General features: G+C 36.6%; 2 protein-coding genes across 2 annotated transcripts; both read right to left on the bottom strand.

The window, feature by feature from the left end:
• Positions 1–4,986: 4,986 nt before the first annotated feature.
• Positions 4,987–5,907, bottom strand: TAS2R8 (taste 2 receptor member 8). The gene has a single exon (XM_058557596.1). The coding sequence runs from the start codon at positions 5,905–5,907 to the stop codon at positions 4,987–4,989; it is 921 nt and encodes a 306-aa protein (XP_058413579.1).
• Positions 5,908–7,860: 1,953 nt separating this feature from the next.
• On the bottom strand, positions 7,861–8,853 carry TAS2R9 (taste 2 receptor member 9). The gene has a single exon (XM_058557412.1). The coding sequence runs from the start codon at positions 8,851–8,853 to the stop codon at positions 7,861–7,863; it is 993 nt and encodes a 330-aa protein (XP_058413395.1).
• Between the last annotated feature and the right edge of the window lie 7,185 nt (positions 8,854–16,038).

Here is a 16,038-nt window from a genome sequence, read left to right as displayed (position 1 = left end):
GTTAAAATAGATAAATATCCAAATTGTTTCTAGTTGAATTGATGTAGTTTGATATCTACACCTGCTTCTTAGATTTTGCTGTAATTTTCTTTATCTCTTTTACTGTAGTCTGTCTTGTGATGGAGACTGGAATAGCAAATAAAGACTGGAGCTATCTTCATTAAATCCTAATTAGTCTTGGCAAGCAATGTGGTCGGCAATCCCAGGCCTGACTGCTGTATGTCCATTTATCTTCTCAGCAGGTTTTCTTTTTCCACATACAGCTAATTTAGGCTGAGCTACAGTTTGCTAGAGATGCAAATTAGGCTAATTCCCTTTCATGATCCTGTGCTGTCTTTCTGAGGCTATGTTTTGCAAATTTTGGATTCATTAATTTGCAATGCATACTAGTAACCCCAATAGGGCTGCCAGATTTAGCAAACAAAAATACAGGACACCCAGTTAAATTTGAATTTCAAGTAAACAATGAATAATTTTTTAGTATAGTTCCCAAATTGCATGAGATTAGTCCTTCTGGTAAGTAGTGAAATTCAAATTTAATTGGATGTCCTGTATTTTATCTGGCAAACCTAAACCTCAAGCATTTTCTTGGAATTAGAATATGGGAACATTAGAATATGGGCAAAAGTTGAAAGTTGTAGAAGAATCTTCATTTTGTTAAGTGATAATATTATTACTAAAATTTCCCAAATTTGAGTTAACATTGAGAGCTGTATACTTTCAGGGAATTTAAAATGTTAACACCGGGCCGGCCCTGTGGCTTAGCGGTTAAGTGCGCGCGCTCCACTGCTGGTGGCCCCGGTTCGGATCCCTGGCGCGCACCTGACGCACCGCTTGTCCGGCCATGCTGAGGCCGCGTCCCACATACCGCAACTAGAAGGACGTGCAACTATGACATACAACTATCTACTGGGGCTTTGGGGGAAAAAAATAAATAAATAAAATTATTAAAAAAAATAAAATAAAATAAAATGTTAACACCAAGTATAGATAATTTGGTTGTAAAGAATATTTTAGCTCACTTATCTTGGTTGTTCAGATGAACAATTATATGGCACAAGGCCTCTTAAAATAATACATTGTCTTATCAGTCAAGTGACATTTAATTGTCATTTAGTTTGTGCTGCTATATATAATAAGTAGCCATGATAAGGAAGAATATTGATTACCTTAGATTTTTCGTTTTCACTTAAAATGTTTTTAAGACCACTTGTACATATGAGAGAGAAGAGAGTAAAATCCTGTGTTTCATTTTACTCTTCACCTCCTCCATACCTAACTGCATCTGAATTTCTAGATCCTTAACACTTCTAGCCTGTTAGGCAGAAGATTGATGATTAAATTTACCTCATTTCTTCAGACTAACAGTTGTTTTGAAATAGCTTCTCTAATTTAAAGTTACTGAGCGATATACAGATGGCCAATAGGCACATGAAAAGATATTCAACATCATTAACTATCAGGGAAATGCAGATCAAAACTACAATGAGTTATCACCTCACGCCCATCAGAATGGCTATAATTAACAAGACAGGAAACAACATGTATTGGAGAGGATGTGGAGAGAAGGGAACTCTCATACACTGCTGGTGGGAGTGCAAACTGGTGCAGCCACTATGGAAAACAGTATGGAGATTCCTCAAATAATCAAGGATAGAACTCCCATACGATCCAGCTATTCCACTGCTAGGTATTTATCCAAAGAACATGAAAACACCAATGCATAAAGATACATGCACTCCTGTGTTCATTGCAGCGTTATTCACAATAGCCAAGACTCATAAGCAACCTCAGTGCCTATCAAGGGACGAATGGATAAAGAAGATGTGGTCTATATACACAATGGAATACTACTCAGCCATAAGAAATGATGAAATCCAGCCATTTGTGACAAGATGGATGGACATTGAGGGCATTATGCAAAGTGAAATAAGTCAGAGGGAGAAGGTCAAATACCGTATGATCTCACTCATTAAGTAGTAGATAATGACAGCAACAAACAAACACATAGAGACAGAGATTGGACTGGTGGTTACCAGAGGGGAAGGGAGGAGGGAGGAGGGCGAAAGGGATAACTAGGCACAAGTGTGTGGTGATGGGCTGTAATTAGTATTTGAGTGGTGAACATGAGAACATGATGTAATCCACGCAGAAATAGAAGTATAATGATGTACACCTGAAATTTATGCAATGTTGTAAACCAATGTTACCGCAATAAACAAACAAAAAAAATAAATAAAAAAAATAAAGTTACTGAGAAAAACTTTACTACATAGTGTTTCCATGGAATAATTCTGGGGTTCTCCTACCGTCCTTGGGAAGGCATATTTTCTTTCATCCTTCCTTAAAGGACAAACCTTCATTGCTGAGTTGCAGCCCTGACTTTTGGACAAACTGCCTCAAGATTAGCCTTGTTCACACGTGGCAGCTTTCCTCTGATCTTGGAAATGGTCCCTGCCCCAGGCACATCACGTTCTTCTCCATAGTGTGTCCTGGTAAATAAAGTGTTCACAGTAGCTATGATAATCCCTTTACCCAAATACATTTGAGACTCAAATTTTTTTTTTGCAAATAAATGTGTATTTTATGCATATCACTATTGTATAGAATGGATGTTATGGCGCAGCTACTATGGAAAACCGTATGAAAGTTCCTCACAACTACCATATGATCCAGTAACACCACTTCTAGGTATTTATCCAAAAGAATTGAAATCAGAATCTCGAAGAGATATTTGCTCTCTCATGTTTATTGCTGCATTATTCACAATAGCTAAAATGTGGAAACAACTTAACTGTCCATTAACAGATGAATGGATAAACGGATTATTCAGTCTTAAAAAAGAAAGGAATCCTGCAATATGCAAAAACATGGATGACATAATGCAGAGTGAAATAAGCTACTTACAGAAGGACAAATACTGTCTGATTCCACTTACATGAGGTATCTAAAATAGTCAACCACATAGAAACAGAGTTTAAAATAGTGGTTGCCAGGGGCTGAGGGGTGGGGGAGATGGAGAGCTGCTATTCAACAAGTATAAAGTTTCAGTCATGCAAGATGAATAAGCTCTAGAGATCTGTTGTACAACATTTTGCATTATATAACACATTCCACAACATTATAGTTGGCAATACTGTATTGTACACTGAAAATTTTGTTAAAAAGGGTAGATCTCATGTTAAGTGTTCTTACCATAATAAAAAAAGTCACAACAACAAAAAATCCCGCAAAAGAACATTTGTCGCAAGCCTACTGCTTTGAATCCCAGTCATGGTCATTGAAAATGTTTGAAACATTGCAGATACAGAAAACAAAATATGGAAGAACCGTGGGGCTGGCCCCGTGGCGTAGTGGTTAAGTTTGCGTGTTCTGCTTTGGTGGCCCAGGGTTTGCTGGTTCGGATCCTGGGTGTGGACCTATGTACCACTCATAATGCCGTGCTGTGGTGGCATCCCGTATACAAAGTGGAGGAAGATTGGCACACATGATAGCTCAGAGACAATCTTCCTGAAGCAAAAAGAGGAAGATTGGCAACAGGTGTTAGCTCAGGGTCAATCTTCTTCACCAAACAAAACATGGAAGAATGGACTTCAGACTAATGGAGGAAAATCTTCCCAGAAGTCCTAATCATAGAAAATATTTATGTCATCTAAACCTGCAGAAGAAAATAAAGTTTATCTCAGCATAGAATTTCCAGGTACTTTGTAGAGTGTATTAATACATTTCACTAAAAGAACATCAATTCTCCTGTCTTGTAGAACAAATAGTGACTTTAAAAGTGAACATATTAGAAATATAATTTATGAATTTTATGTACTTAAGCCTGTAAATATCAATACTTTACACAGTGAATTTTACATAATTATATGCAGAAAAGTTGGTAATCTTCAGGTAAATAATATTTTACTTATATTAAAAGGAAATGAGTAGATTGAAATAGACCAGAATTAGACATAGAAAATGGCGGCAGCAAAAATGCACAGCCAGATCAGAACAGACATGACCGTAGATGTGCCAGATCAAGTGTTTCAATGACACTCTAGGGAGGAGCGATTTGATGTTCACAGTAGAACCACATTTTATTAACGACTTATTTTATTTTTATAATTTACTCTGTATGTGTTATGGGCATACATTGCATTGTAACAGTATATAGTAAAATCATTGTGTATGCTAATTCCTCCCAATTAATTTCTTTTCTAAAGTCCTGAGTGAAAAGAACCCCTGCCGGTCTTATTAAGGAAGGGAACCTGAGTGAAGTAGTCTGATTCATGTTAGTTACCCCTGTCCTTTTTTCCAGACCGTGAAGTGCACTTAGGAACCTCCCTTAGAGGGAGGTGTTTGAGTGGGTTCTATTCCTACCCTGGTGTTGCCTAAAACCACGTTGTTTGAAAAGAAATTTAATTTCAAGGAAGAGGGAATCTGAGGTGCCAGAATAAGATAAACTAGGAAATATTACCCGAGAGACCACCCAAAGCACCGCTCACCTGGGAGGAGAGAGACATAACCAGGAAACTGAACCAGAGACAGGACAGGGAAATCTGAGTTCCTAGTTAATAAGCCAAATGGGAAGGACTCAGCAGAGCCGTGAAGGGAGCACAATTAAGGGCCAGCAATGAAAGTGCATGGTAGAAAAAAGTGAGAAACCAGTTAGTGCAGCTCAGGTGCACTTGACTTTGGGCCAAAGTCAAATCTTAACGAAACTTAACTAGGCAATACATGACTAACATTTGCAGTGAGAAGACAAAAAGGGAAGTGTGAGCTCTGAAATTCTAAAAGGAAAGGGAGTGTGAAGATGAGAATGTCTGGAGTGTAAAGAGATATAGAGGATGTATTTGTTAGTGTGCCAGTAGGTCTCAATAACACTTAAAGATATGTACCCAAAATAAATGGAATAACAGGAAAAAAATGCCAATGGACCTATGAGAAAATTGTGTTTTTTAATAAAATTTACTTTTAAAGTCCATTAATAAAGATAAGATTTTACATCACGGAGGCTGTTTTGCCACATCTCAGCATCCTGACAAATGCCTGCCTCAGTTTGTTATTTACAATAATTAAAATAAGTGAGTGACCTGAGGGATAGAAAAATGCTATAACCTCTCCAAATATCACAGCTAACTTGCTTTCTTTTATAAGGTAGCTAAATGTCATTAAAAGAGAAGCCAGATAGTATACAAAAAGGAGAAAGAGAAATGAAGTCGCAGTTTTCATAGCTCTCACGTGCGCCTTTGTGCTGGGGTCTCTGCAGCCTGTAACATTGAGTTTCATTTGCTTAATATGTCTCCATAGGGACACAATTAAAAGGAGAAATGAGATCAATGACACAGTAAATGGGACTATTGCCAACAGGCTAAAGAGTGTCACTGGGCTGAAGTATTGAACTTTACTCACTTGGAATGATTCATTGAAGTTTCTTTTATGTTTTGTAACTTTAGGAATCTCACAATTTGGTATCATTGCAAATATAAGGCTGATCAACAAGGAAATGGCCAAGCACCCCAGCAGGATCCAGTGAACCACCCTGTCAATTCTCCACTTCAGCCAGAGAAAAAGCGGGTGGGAGAAATTAGCTATCTTGAGGAAATAGAAGGCATTGAGGCAGGTGGCAATCCACATACTTAGGTAGTTGGTGAGTGTCCAGAAGATACTGATTATCTTTAGTTCACCATTTTCATGAACATCTGGGTAGAATACTATTATGATGGCATTCAGTACCATTACACAAATCAAACAAATTCTGGAGATAGCTAAACTGGTGAAGATGTAGTCAATTGAGGAGGTCTTTTTCTTCTTAATCCAGTCAATCCAGTTTACTAGTCCAATGTATCCATTCCCCAACATTCCTAATATGAATTCGCTGGTAATTATGACCAGGAAGATGCTATCTTCTGTACTGAGCATGTTGGTAGAGAGAACACCCTGATCTCAAATATCACTGCAGATGGGTTAGTTTACAGATGACCAGTTGGAGCATGATAAATAAATTCTTCAAATCATGGAATGATGTTTTCATTTGTCATTATTTTGACTTTAATGTCATCCCAGAAGTGCCCAACTCTCCTCTGAAATAGGATTGCTTCTGCATTCATGGAGATTAAACCAACTGATGTTCCAAATAAACAGCTTGATAGCTTCGTAGCCTGGGCAAATTATGATTCCCAGCCTTTAGTGAGTGATAACTGAAATGTTTGGTTGAGATTGGTCTCATGAAAATGAAAAGAGATTATATTTCATGAATTTGCAACAGGCTTCTTGCTGTTAAGTTTGCATATTTGGACCTGTCAAATTGAGTTTCGAATAGGGAGTCACAAACAGCAAACAAAAACATGTGTTTAATAAAAATCAAAATGTATAAATGAAACTTCATTTTCATCATCATAAATTATAAATTTCCCCCAAGTCAAGTCTCTTAGTGCAAATGGATTTTGATTTTGGAAATGATCACTGCAAGCAGGTTGTCAAGAGTTAGCATTCAGTCAGGGGATAATTCTTATTTTCACATAAATGGTTAATTAGGGAAGGATATAATACAAATCTAGTTATAAATGGCATGTTATTAGTCAGGCAGGCACATGACAATATTTACTAAGAATTTGCCCTCTATGCAGTTGTTTATTAGAAATGAAAGATGCCAAAAAAAGATTTGTTATCTTTAGTTTTATTCAATATGAGAAATGCTGTCCATGACAATTCTCTTACTGAAGGCTTTCTGTTGAAAATAATTTCTTCTAAAATTAAGAAAATTCACACTTTATTCTAGTTACAATCAACTCCTTTTATAAGATTTATGATCTCACATTCTATATTGCAGTCATTTCTCTAGATGGGGCAATCATACTTTTTAAAAAAAGTTTTTTTGCCAAATAATATTCCCAGGGAAGAAGACTAATTCTACTATTAAATTAGATTTATTCTTTTTTTTTGGGAAACATGACTTAACTCACAGTAAATTTGAATCTAGGTAATACAAATCATATAAACAAGGATTCTTCTTCTTGTGTTTAAGTAGTTCTACAATGTAAATAACATACGTTGTATTTTCCGTATTTCTTACACGTGTATAATGTGTAATAGGAAAGCATGAAATTAATAATTTAAAAAATTTAGTTACCTGTAAAATATTATGAGAAACAAAATAGAAAAGAGAATGATGTTAAGGGAAAAACATGTCAAAGATTCTTGAGTCTAGAAGGGTAGAGAGAACATTCCAGAGAATCTTTGAGAACTGACTCCTAGAACTGGCTCACCAGCTAGGGTTACTTATGGAACAACATGACCATTGGGATTCTCAGCATTCTTTCTCAAGTAGCTCTGGTATACATATTCCTAACTGTACAATCCCCCCTTTCCTGGTCAAACATTCATTCTTGAGGTCACACCTCTTTCACCTTAGGCAGAATCTCACCAAAGAGTGTTTTCCCTCCTCCTGATCAGGACAAATCATTCCAGAAATGGATGTAATAGGGAAGAAAAGATAAGGACTGACCTTCAGTTCAGGCAAAGCAGACAGTTTTTTACATGGTCGATTTTATAGATAGTGATAGCAATATAGATAGCAAATGTGTTTTAACACAGCCTGTTTGCCTGAAATTCTTCTACTCATTAAGTTCAAGGCCTTTGCCAGGATATGGCAGAAAGAAGTAGAACCTCTGCATTTAGGCAATGATATGAAATGTGAGTGTGGGATTTAGACTCATTTTTTTTCCTGCAAAGACAAAAGAAACATGTGTGGCTCAATGATACCATTAGATTCAAAATTAAACAAGACAGAAATGTGAAGGGACACAAAAGAATATCTAGAATAATGATAGATATTAGTGATTTCCAATAGCATATAATAAAAACGGAATGCAATCAATTGGAAAAGAGAGAATCTTTTGTTGATTTCTTTCTCCTTGTATTCAAGATTCTCTGTGGAACAAAAGAGTTCCTTCTTTTGTGGAAACACTTTGCACTCCGTATCACCTTCAGAAAAGACTCCCTCAGCTTGCTGTTCCCCCTTATTAGGATGAATGAATGGCTTGAGGGGAAAATGACAGTTATTATGCCACCAAACATCACCACTAATTTTCTCTGAGGAATCAGATAGCTAGAGGTTATCACAAGAAAGACTGCATAGTACATAAGGAAGAGGAGCAGAAAGATGATCACTGCCTTTATGGCCCTCATGTGGGCCTCTGTGCTGGGGTCTTGGGACCCTGTGGCATGAAATTTCATCTGTTTGATGTGTCTAAATAGGGAGAAAAGTAACAAGAAAAATGAGATCAGGCAAAGACTAAAGGGAACTATTGCCCCCAGGTTCAGGATAATCTGTTTGAAAGCATTTGAGATTTTACTCACTTTGAATTCCCAAGTTATGTTTTCTTCATGATTGACCTTGAAGTTAAACCAGGAATCCTCCTTCAATGTGACACTAATAATTAAGGAGAGGAGAAAGGACACCAGAAGAATCCCAAGGATGACCCTATTAATCTCTAGCTTCAGCCAGAGGAAAAACGGGTGAGATATATTGGCTATCTTGAGTAAGTAGAAGATGCTGAGGCAAGAAGTAAACCAGACTGCTGAATGATTGCTAAATGTCCACAAAACATCCAAAATGTTCATTAGCTCACCATGGGCATATATATCTGGAGAGAGCAGCATAACAAAGCCATCTAAAGTTATTACACACAGCAAAAAGATTCTAGAGATGGCTAAGGTGACCAGGATGATGTCAATCAAGGAGATATCTCTCCTTTTGAACCAGCCAGTGCAGTTAACCAGTACCATGAATCCATTTCCCCAAATTCCTATAGTAAATTCACCAGCAATCAAGATCATATATATTGTCTCCATTGTACTTGGCATGTCAGCAGAGAGTTCTGATTTGGATATCACTGATGATGAACTGACTTGCAGGCGAACAGTGAAGAACGGTGTATATGTCTGCCACTTAGGTTATGCTGTAATTGTCTTTATTTGTCCTCTTTGTCAGCTGTGGTCCAGGTCAAGAAGATAGCCAGTTCTGCTCTGTGTAAGAACTGTCTAAAGACTTCACCGATTTAAGCCTGTAATTTCTTTCATGTGGAGTGATGATTGAAAAGCTCTAAGATGCAAATAGGAACGGATCTGATTTCTTGGATTTGCACAATCTTCCTCTTTTTAAGCTCTGTATATTTTGGATTTATCTATCTAAGCAATTGACCAGGAACTTCAAGAAGGAATCAATTACTTGGAAAACAAGGGTAAAATTTAATTTGGAGATGTGGCATCATTACCATCTCAAATGACTTGCAAAGTACCCCGAAATTGTGGTCCATTTTGTACAAACGCAAGTTTTGTAGCTTGAAAATAATTGTGGATTTAAAGTATAGACAGTTAACATTAATAATTTCAGCCTTGTAGTAACGTTGGCTTCATTAATTAGGATAACTCAGATAGGGTAGTAGTGGTTTCACTTTTCTTGAAAAGATAGCTATTTGACTTTTAGCTCTTTCACCTTATAATGTGGAAGACTGAACAGTGAGGATACTCTAGTTTGTGTCAGTTATTACTCAGAGTTTGAGTTCAGAATCTGTATTTGTACACAACCAATTATGGTCAAAATATGAGTGTAATCTTCTTTATAATACTTTTTATAATGATCGCTAGCCATTTCAAAGACAAACATTTGATCAGATTTTTACTATTCGTGTACTTTTTTTTTTTGGTTTCATGATTAAAAGCACATAGCATCTGAATCCAGAAAACAATAAACCAAACTATACCAATATTCTCTTGCATTAACTTTGATATTTCACCAACTTAACATATAGGCTAGAGACTTCCAGGCTTTGCTTTAACTGGAGGAGCTGTCCTGTCAGAGAAAAAGGGCGTGAGATGACGATCTCAAACAAATGCTCAACATCGTTTGCAAATGAATTTTAAGAATATTGGTAATAACAGACGTTAAGTGTGGGAACTAAAGACAAATAATCCCACTTATTAGGTGGGGTTAGAAGTCATGTATGTTTTCATATATTTAAGAACCACTTGAATTTCTTATTTTGTTAACTATTTATATCCTTTGCTAATTTTTCTACCTTTTTATGAGTTTGTGGGAGGTCTTTATATATTAGAGAGATTAACAGTTTTTTGATGTTATGAATTGACAGTATTTCTTCAGTTTGCTACTTGTCTTTAGCCTTTTCTTGTATTTTTTAAATGCAAGCAGAAGTTTTCAAATTTTATATAGTTATATTTATCAACTTTTTCCCTTATGACTTCTAGATTTTGAGTTGTAATTAGAAAAACCTTCTCGATGGACATTTTCCTATATTTTTCTCCATTACATTCATGGTTTGCTTTTTTTTTTTACAATAGAAAATTAATTTGATATATATATGTATATAACCCTATATACATATGTGTGTGTGTCTATGTATAGCTGCATTGTCAAGACAGAATTCAACTTTATTTTGCTATCCACTTCTTTTTTTTTTTTTCAAGGTCATTCTTGTTTGCAAAGTTTGCCTTTATTTTATTTATTTATTTTTTTAATTTTTCGTTTATTGCAGTAACATTGGTTTATAACATTGTATAAGTTTCAGGTGTACATCATTATACTTCTATTTCTGCATAGATTACATCATGTTCACCACCAAAATACTAATTACAACCCATCACCACACACATGTGCCAAATTATCCCTTTCCCCCTCCTCCCTGCCCACTTCCCCTCTGGTAACCACCAATCCAATCTCTGTCTCTATGTGTCTGTTTATTGTTGTTATTATCTACTACTTAATGAAGGAAATCATATGGTATTTGACCTTCTCCCTCTCACTTATTTCACTTTGCATAATACCCTCAATGTCCATCATGTTGTCACAAATGCCTGGATTTCATCGTTTCTTATGGCTGAGTAGTATTCCATTGTGTATATATACCACAGCTTCTTTATCTATTCATCCCTTGATGGGCACTTAGGTTGCTTCCAAGTCTTGGCTATTGTGAATAATGCTGCAATGAACACAGGGGTGCATGTATCTTTACGCATTGGTGTTTTCAAGTTCTTTGGATAAATACCCAGCAGTGGAATAGCTGGATCGTATGGGAGTTCTATCCTTGATTATTTGAGGAATCTCCATACTGTTTTCCATAGTGGCTGCACCAGTTTGCACTCCCACCAGCAATGTATGAGAGTTCTCTTCTCTCCACATCCTCTCCAACACATGTCATTTCCTGTCTTGTTAATTATAGCCATTCTGACGGGCGTGAGGTGATATCTCATTGTAGTTTTGATTTGCATTTCCCTGATAGTTAATGATGTTGAAGATCTTTTCATGTTCCTGTTGGCCATCTGTATATCTTCTTTGGAGAAATGTCTGTTCAGGTCTTTTTCCCACTTTTTAATTGGGTTGTTAGTTTTTTTGTTGTTGAGATGCATGAGTTCTTTATATATTTTGGAGATTAACCTCTTATCTGATGTATGGTTTGCAAATATCTTCTCTAAATTGTTAGGTTGTCTTTTCATTTTGTGGATAGTTTCCTTTGCTGTGCAGAAGCTTTTTAGTTTGATGTAGTCCCATTTGTGTATTTTTTCTATTGTTTCTCTTGCCCGGTCAGACATGGTGCTTGAAAATATATTGCTAAGACCGATGTCAAAGAGTGTACTGCCTATGTTTTCTTCTAGAAGTTTCATAGTTTCAGGTCTTACATTCAAGTCTTTAATCCATTTTGAGTTAATTTTTGTGCATGGTGTAAGGTAAGGGTCTACTTTCATTTTTTTGCATGTGGCTATCCAGTTTTCCCAACACCATTTGTTGAAGAGACTTTCTTTTCTCCATTGTATGTTCTTGGCTCCTTTGTCAAAGATTAGCTGTCCATAGATATGTGGGTTTATTTCTGGCTTTCGATTCTATTCCATTGATCTGTGTGTCTGTTTTTGTGCCAGTACCATGCTGTTTTGGTTACTATAGCTTTCTAGTATATTTTGAGATCAGGGAGTGTGATACCTCCAGCTTTGTTCTTTTTTCTCAGGATTCTTTTAGACATTCGGGGTCTTTTGTTGTTCCATATAAATTTTAGGATTCTTTGTTCTATTTCTGTGAAAAGTGTTGTTGCAACTTTGATAGGGATTGCGTTGAATCTATAGATGGCTTTAGGAAGTATGGACATCTTAACTATGTTAATTCTTCCAATCCAAGAGCACGGAATATCTTTCCATTTCTTTGTTTCTTCTTCAATTTCTTTCAGCAATGTTTTATAGTTTTCGGTGTACACATCTTTCATCTCTTTGGTTAAGTTTATTCCTAGGTATTTTATTCTTTTTGTTGCAATTGTAAATGGGATGGTAGTCTTAATTTCTCTTTCTACTACTTTGTTGTTAGTGTACAGAAATGCAACTGATTTTTGTATGTTGATTTTGTATCCTGCAACTTTACCATATTCGTTTATTACTTCTAAAAGTTTTCTGGTGGATTCTTTAGGGTTTTCTATATATAAAATCATGTCATCTGCAAATAGTGACAGTTTCACTTCTTCCTTTCCAATTTGGATCCCTTTTATTTCTTTCTCTTGCCTGATTGCTCTGGCTAGGACTTCCAGTACTATGTTAAATAGGAGTGGTGAAAGTGGGCATCCTTGTCTGGTTCCTGTTCATAGAGGGATAGCTTTCGGTTTTTCACCATTGAGGATGACATTAGCTGTGGGTTTGTCATATATGGTCTTTATTATGTTGAGGTACTTTCCTTCTATTCCCATTTTATTCAGAGTTTTTATCATAAATGGATGCTGTGTCTTGTCAAATGCTTTCTCTGCATCTATTGAGATGATCATGTGATTTTTATTTTTCATTTTATTAATGTGGTGTATCACGTTGATTGATTTGCGAATGTTAAACCATCCCTGCATCCCTGGAATAAATCCCACTTGATCACGGTGTATAATCTTTTTAACGTATTGTTATATGCTATTGGCTAGTATTTTGTTGAGGATTTTTGCATTGATGTTCATCAGTGATATTGGCCTGTAATTTTCTTTTTTTTGTGTTGTCCTTGTCTGGTTTTTGTATCAGGGTAACGTCAGCTTCGTAGAATGAGTTAGGGAGCTTCCCCCCCTCCTCAATTTTTTGGAAGAGTTTGAGAAGGATAGGTATTAAGTCTTCTTTGAATGTTTGGTAGAATTCACCAGGGAAGCCGTCTGGTCCTGGGCTTTTATTTTTGGGGAGGTTTGTGATTACTGTTTCGATCTCCTTACTGGAGATTGGTCTATTCAAATTCTCTACTTCTTCTTGATCCAGTTTTGGAAGGTTGTATGATTCTAAGAATTTATCCATTTCTTCCAGATTGTCGAATTGGTTGGCATATAGCTTTTCATAGTATTCTCTTATAATCTTTTGTATTTCTGAGGTGTCTGTTGTAACCTATCCTCTTTCATTTCTGATTTTACTTATTTGTCCCTTCTCTCTTTCTGTCTTGGTGAGTCTAGCTAAAGGTTTGTCAATTTTGTTGATCTTTTCAAAGAACCAGCTCTTGGTTTTATTAATTTTTTCTATTGTTTTTTTGGTCTCTATTTCATTTATTTCTGCTCTGATTTTTATTATTTCCCTTCTTCTACTGATTTTGGGCTTGGTTTGTTCTTCTTTTTCCAGTTCCTGTAGGTGCATTGTTAGATTGTTTATTTGAGATTTTTCTTGTTTGTTGAGATAGGCCTGTATCGCTATAAACTTCCCTCTTAGAATCGCTTTTGCTGTATCCCATAAATTCTGGCATGTTGTATTTTCATTTTCATTTGTCTCCAGGTATTTTTTGATTTCTTCTTTGATTTCTTCGTTAACCCAGTCGTTGTTCAGTAGCATTTTGTTTAATCTCCATGTATTTGTGGCTTTTCTGATTTTCTTCCTATAGTTGATTTCTAGTTTCATAGCGTTGTGGTCAGAAAAGATGCTTGGTCTTATTTCAATCTTCTTAAATTTATGGACACTTGTTTTGTGGCCTAATATGTGATCAATCCTGGAGAATGTTCCATGTGCATTTGAAAAGAACATGTATTCTTCGGTTTTTGGATGGAATGCTCCGTATATATCTACTAGGACCATCTGTTCTAGTGTGTTGTTTAAGGCCAACGTTTCCTTATTGATCTTCTGTTTGGCTGATCTATCCGTTGGTGTAAGTGGAGTGTTAAAGTCCCCTACTATTATTGTGTTACTGTCTATTTCTGTTTTTATGTCTGTTAATAATTGCTTTATATATTTAGGTGCACCTACATTGGGTGCGTAGATATTTACAAGTGTTATATCCTCTTGTTGGATTGTTCCCTTGATCATTATGTAATGCCCTTCTTTGTCTCTTTTTACAGTTTTTGTTTTAAAGTCTATTTTGTCTGATAGGAGTACTGCTACCCCAGCTTTCTTTTCATTGCTATTTGCGTGGAGTATCTTTTTCCATCCCTTCACTTTCAGTTTGTGATTGTCTTTAGGTCTGAAGTGTGTCTCTTGTATGCAGCATATATATGGGTCTTGTTTTTTTTATCCAGTCAGCCACCGTATGCCTTTTAATTGGAGCATTTAGTCCATTCACGTTTAAGTAGCTATTGATAAGTATGTACTTACTGCCATTTTTTAACTTTTTTTTGTTCTCAGTGTTTTAGTAGTCCTTCTCTGTTCCTTTCTTCTTCTATACAGAAATGATGGTCACTTTAGTTTGACCTCTGTCTGAAAGCTGTACTCTTTAACTGCCCTCCTCCCTCCTTTTATGTTTTTGATATCATATCTAACCTCTTTTTTGTGCATTTGTATCCATTACGTTCTAATCATGGAAATAGATAATTTTTCCTATTTGTGGTCTTCTCTTTTCCCCTGAAATCAGTCCCTTTAACATTTCTCGTAGCACTGGTTTCTTGGTGACAAACTCCTTTAATTTTTGCTTATCTGGGAAAATTTTGATCTCTCCTTCCATTTTGAATGATAACCTTGCTGGGTAGAGTATTCTTGGCTGTAAGTGTTTTCCTTTTAGCACTTTAAATATATTGTGCCATTCTCTTCTAGCCTGTAAGGTTTCTGCTGAGAAGTCAGCTGATAGCCTTATGGGGTTTCCTTTGTATATAACTTGACATTCTCTTGCGGCTTTTAGGATTCTCTCTTTATCTTTAATTCTGGACATTTTGATTATGATGTGTCTTGGTGTGGGCCTCTTTGGGTTTATCTTGTTTGGGGCTCCCTGTGCTTCCTGTACCTGGATGTCTGTTTCCTTCCTTAGGTTAGGGAAGTTTTCATCTATTATTTCTTGAAATAGATTCTCTGCCCCCTTGTCTCGCTCTGCTCCTTCCGGGACACCTATAACACGGATGTTAGTGTGCTTGATGTTGTCCCAGAGGTCCCTTAGACTGTCCTCAGTCTTTTTAATTCTTTTCTCTTTTACCTGTTCACCTTGGGTAATTTCATCTAGTCTTTCGTCCAGCTCACAGATCCGTTCTTCTGTATCCTCTACTCTGCTTTTGAGTCCCTCTAATGAATTTTTCATTTCCAGTATTGTATTCTTCATTTCTGATTGGTTCTTTTTTATATCTTCCTCTTCTTTGTTGACATTCTCACTGAGTTCATCTATTCTTCTCCCCAGATCAGTGAGCATCCTTAACAGTCTTAGTTTGAACTCTCTGTCGGGTAGGTTGCTCATTTCTGTTTCACTTAGTTCCTTTTCTGGGGTTTTGTCCTTTTCCCTTACTTGGAATGTATTCTTTTCCTCCTCATTTTGCCTCTTTCCCTGTGCTTGTGTCTACGTATTAGGTAGGTCAGCTACATCTCCTGCTCTTGGATAGGTGACCTTATGTAAGTGACGGCTTAGGAGGCCTGTAGTGTGCTTCCCTCAGTTCTCAATGTTCCAGGGTTGACCCCTATGTGGGCTACGTGTGTCCTTCTGTTGTGGCCTGTTTGCTCTCTCTGTAGGCGACCAGGGAGTCTGAGTTATGCTCCTGGCCAGCTGTTGTAATGCTCAGCTGCTTGTAGTTGTTATGGGCCCTTCAGTCTCTTTATCAGGTGTGGGGAGCCCCAGCACAGTTGGCTGCAAGTTCTAAT

The sequence above is a fragment of the Diceros bicornis genome, chromosome 17, assembly GCF_020826845.1.
Source record: "Diceros bicornis minor isolate mBicDic1 chromosome 17, mDicBic1.mat.cur, whole genome shotgun sequence".
NCBI lineage: Eukaryota > Metazoa > Chordata > Mammalia > Perissodactyla > Rhinocerotidae > Diceros > Diceros bicornis.
The sequence above is the reverse complement of the archived record's forward strand: the minus strand, read 5'-3'. Positions and strand labels throughout refer to the sequence as shown.

Coding starts and splice junctions, on each gene's coding strand:
- TAS2R8 (XM_058557596.1), bottom strand. CDS start 5,907: ATGCTCAGTACAGAAGATAGCATCTTCCTGGTCATAATTACCAGCGAA.
- TAS2R9 (XM_058557412.1), bottom strand. CDS start 8,853: ATGCCAAGTACAATGGAGACAATATATATGATCTTGATTGCTGGTGAA.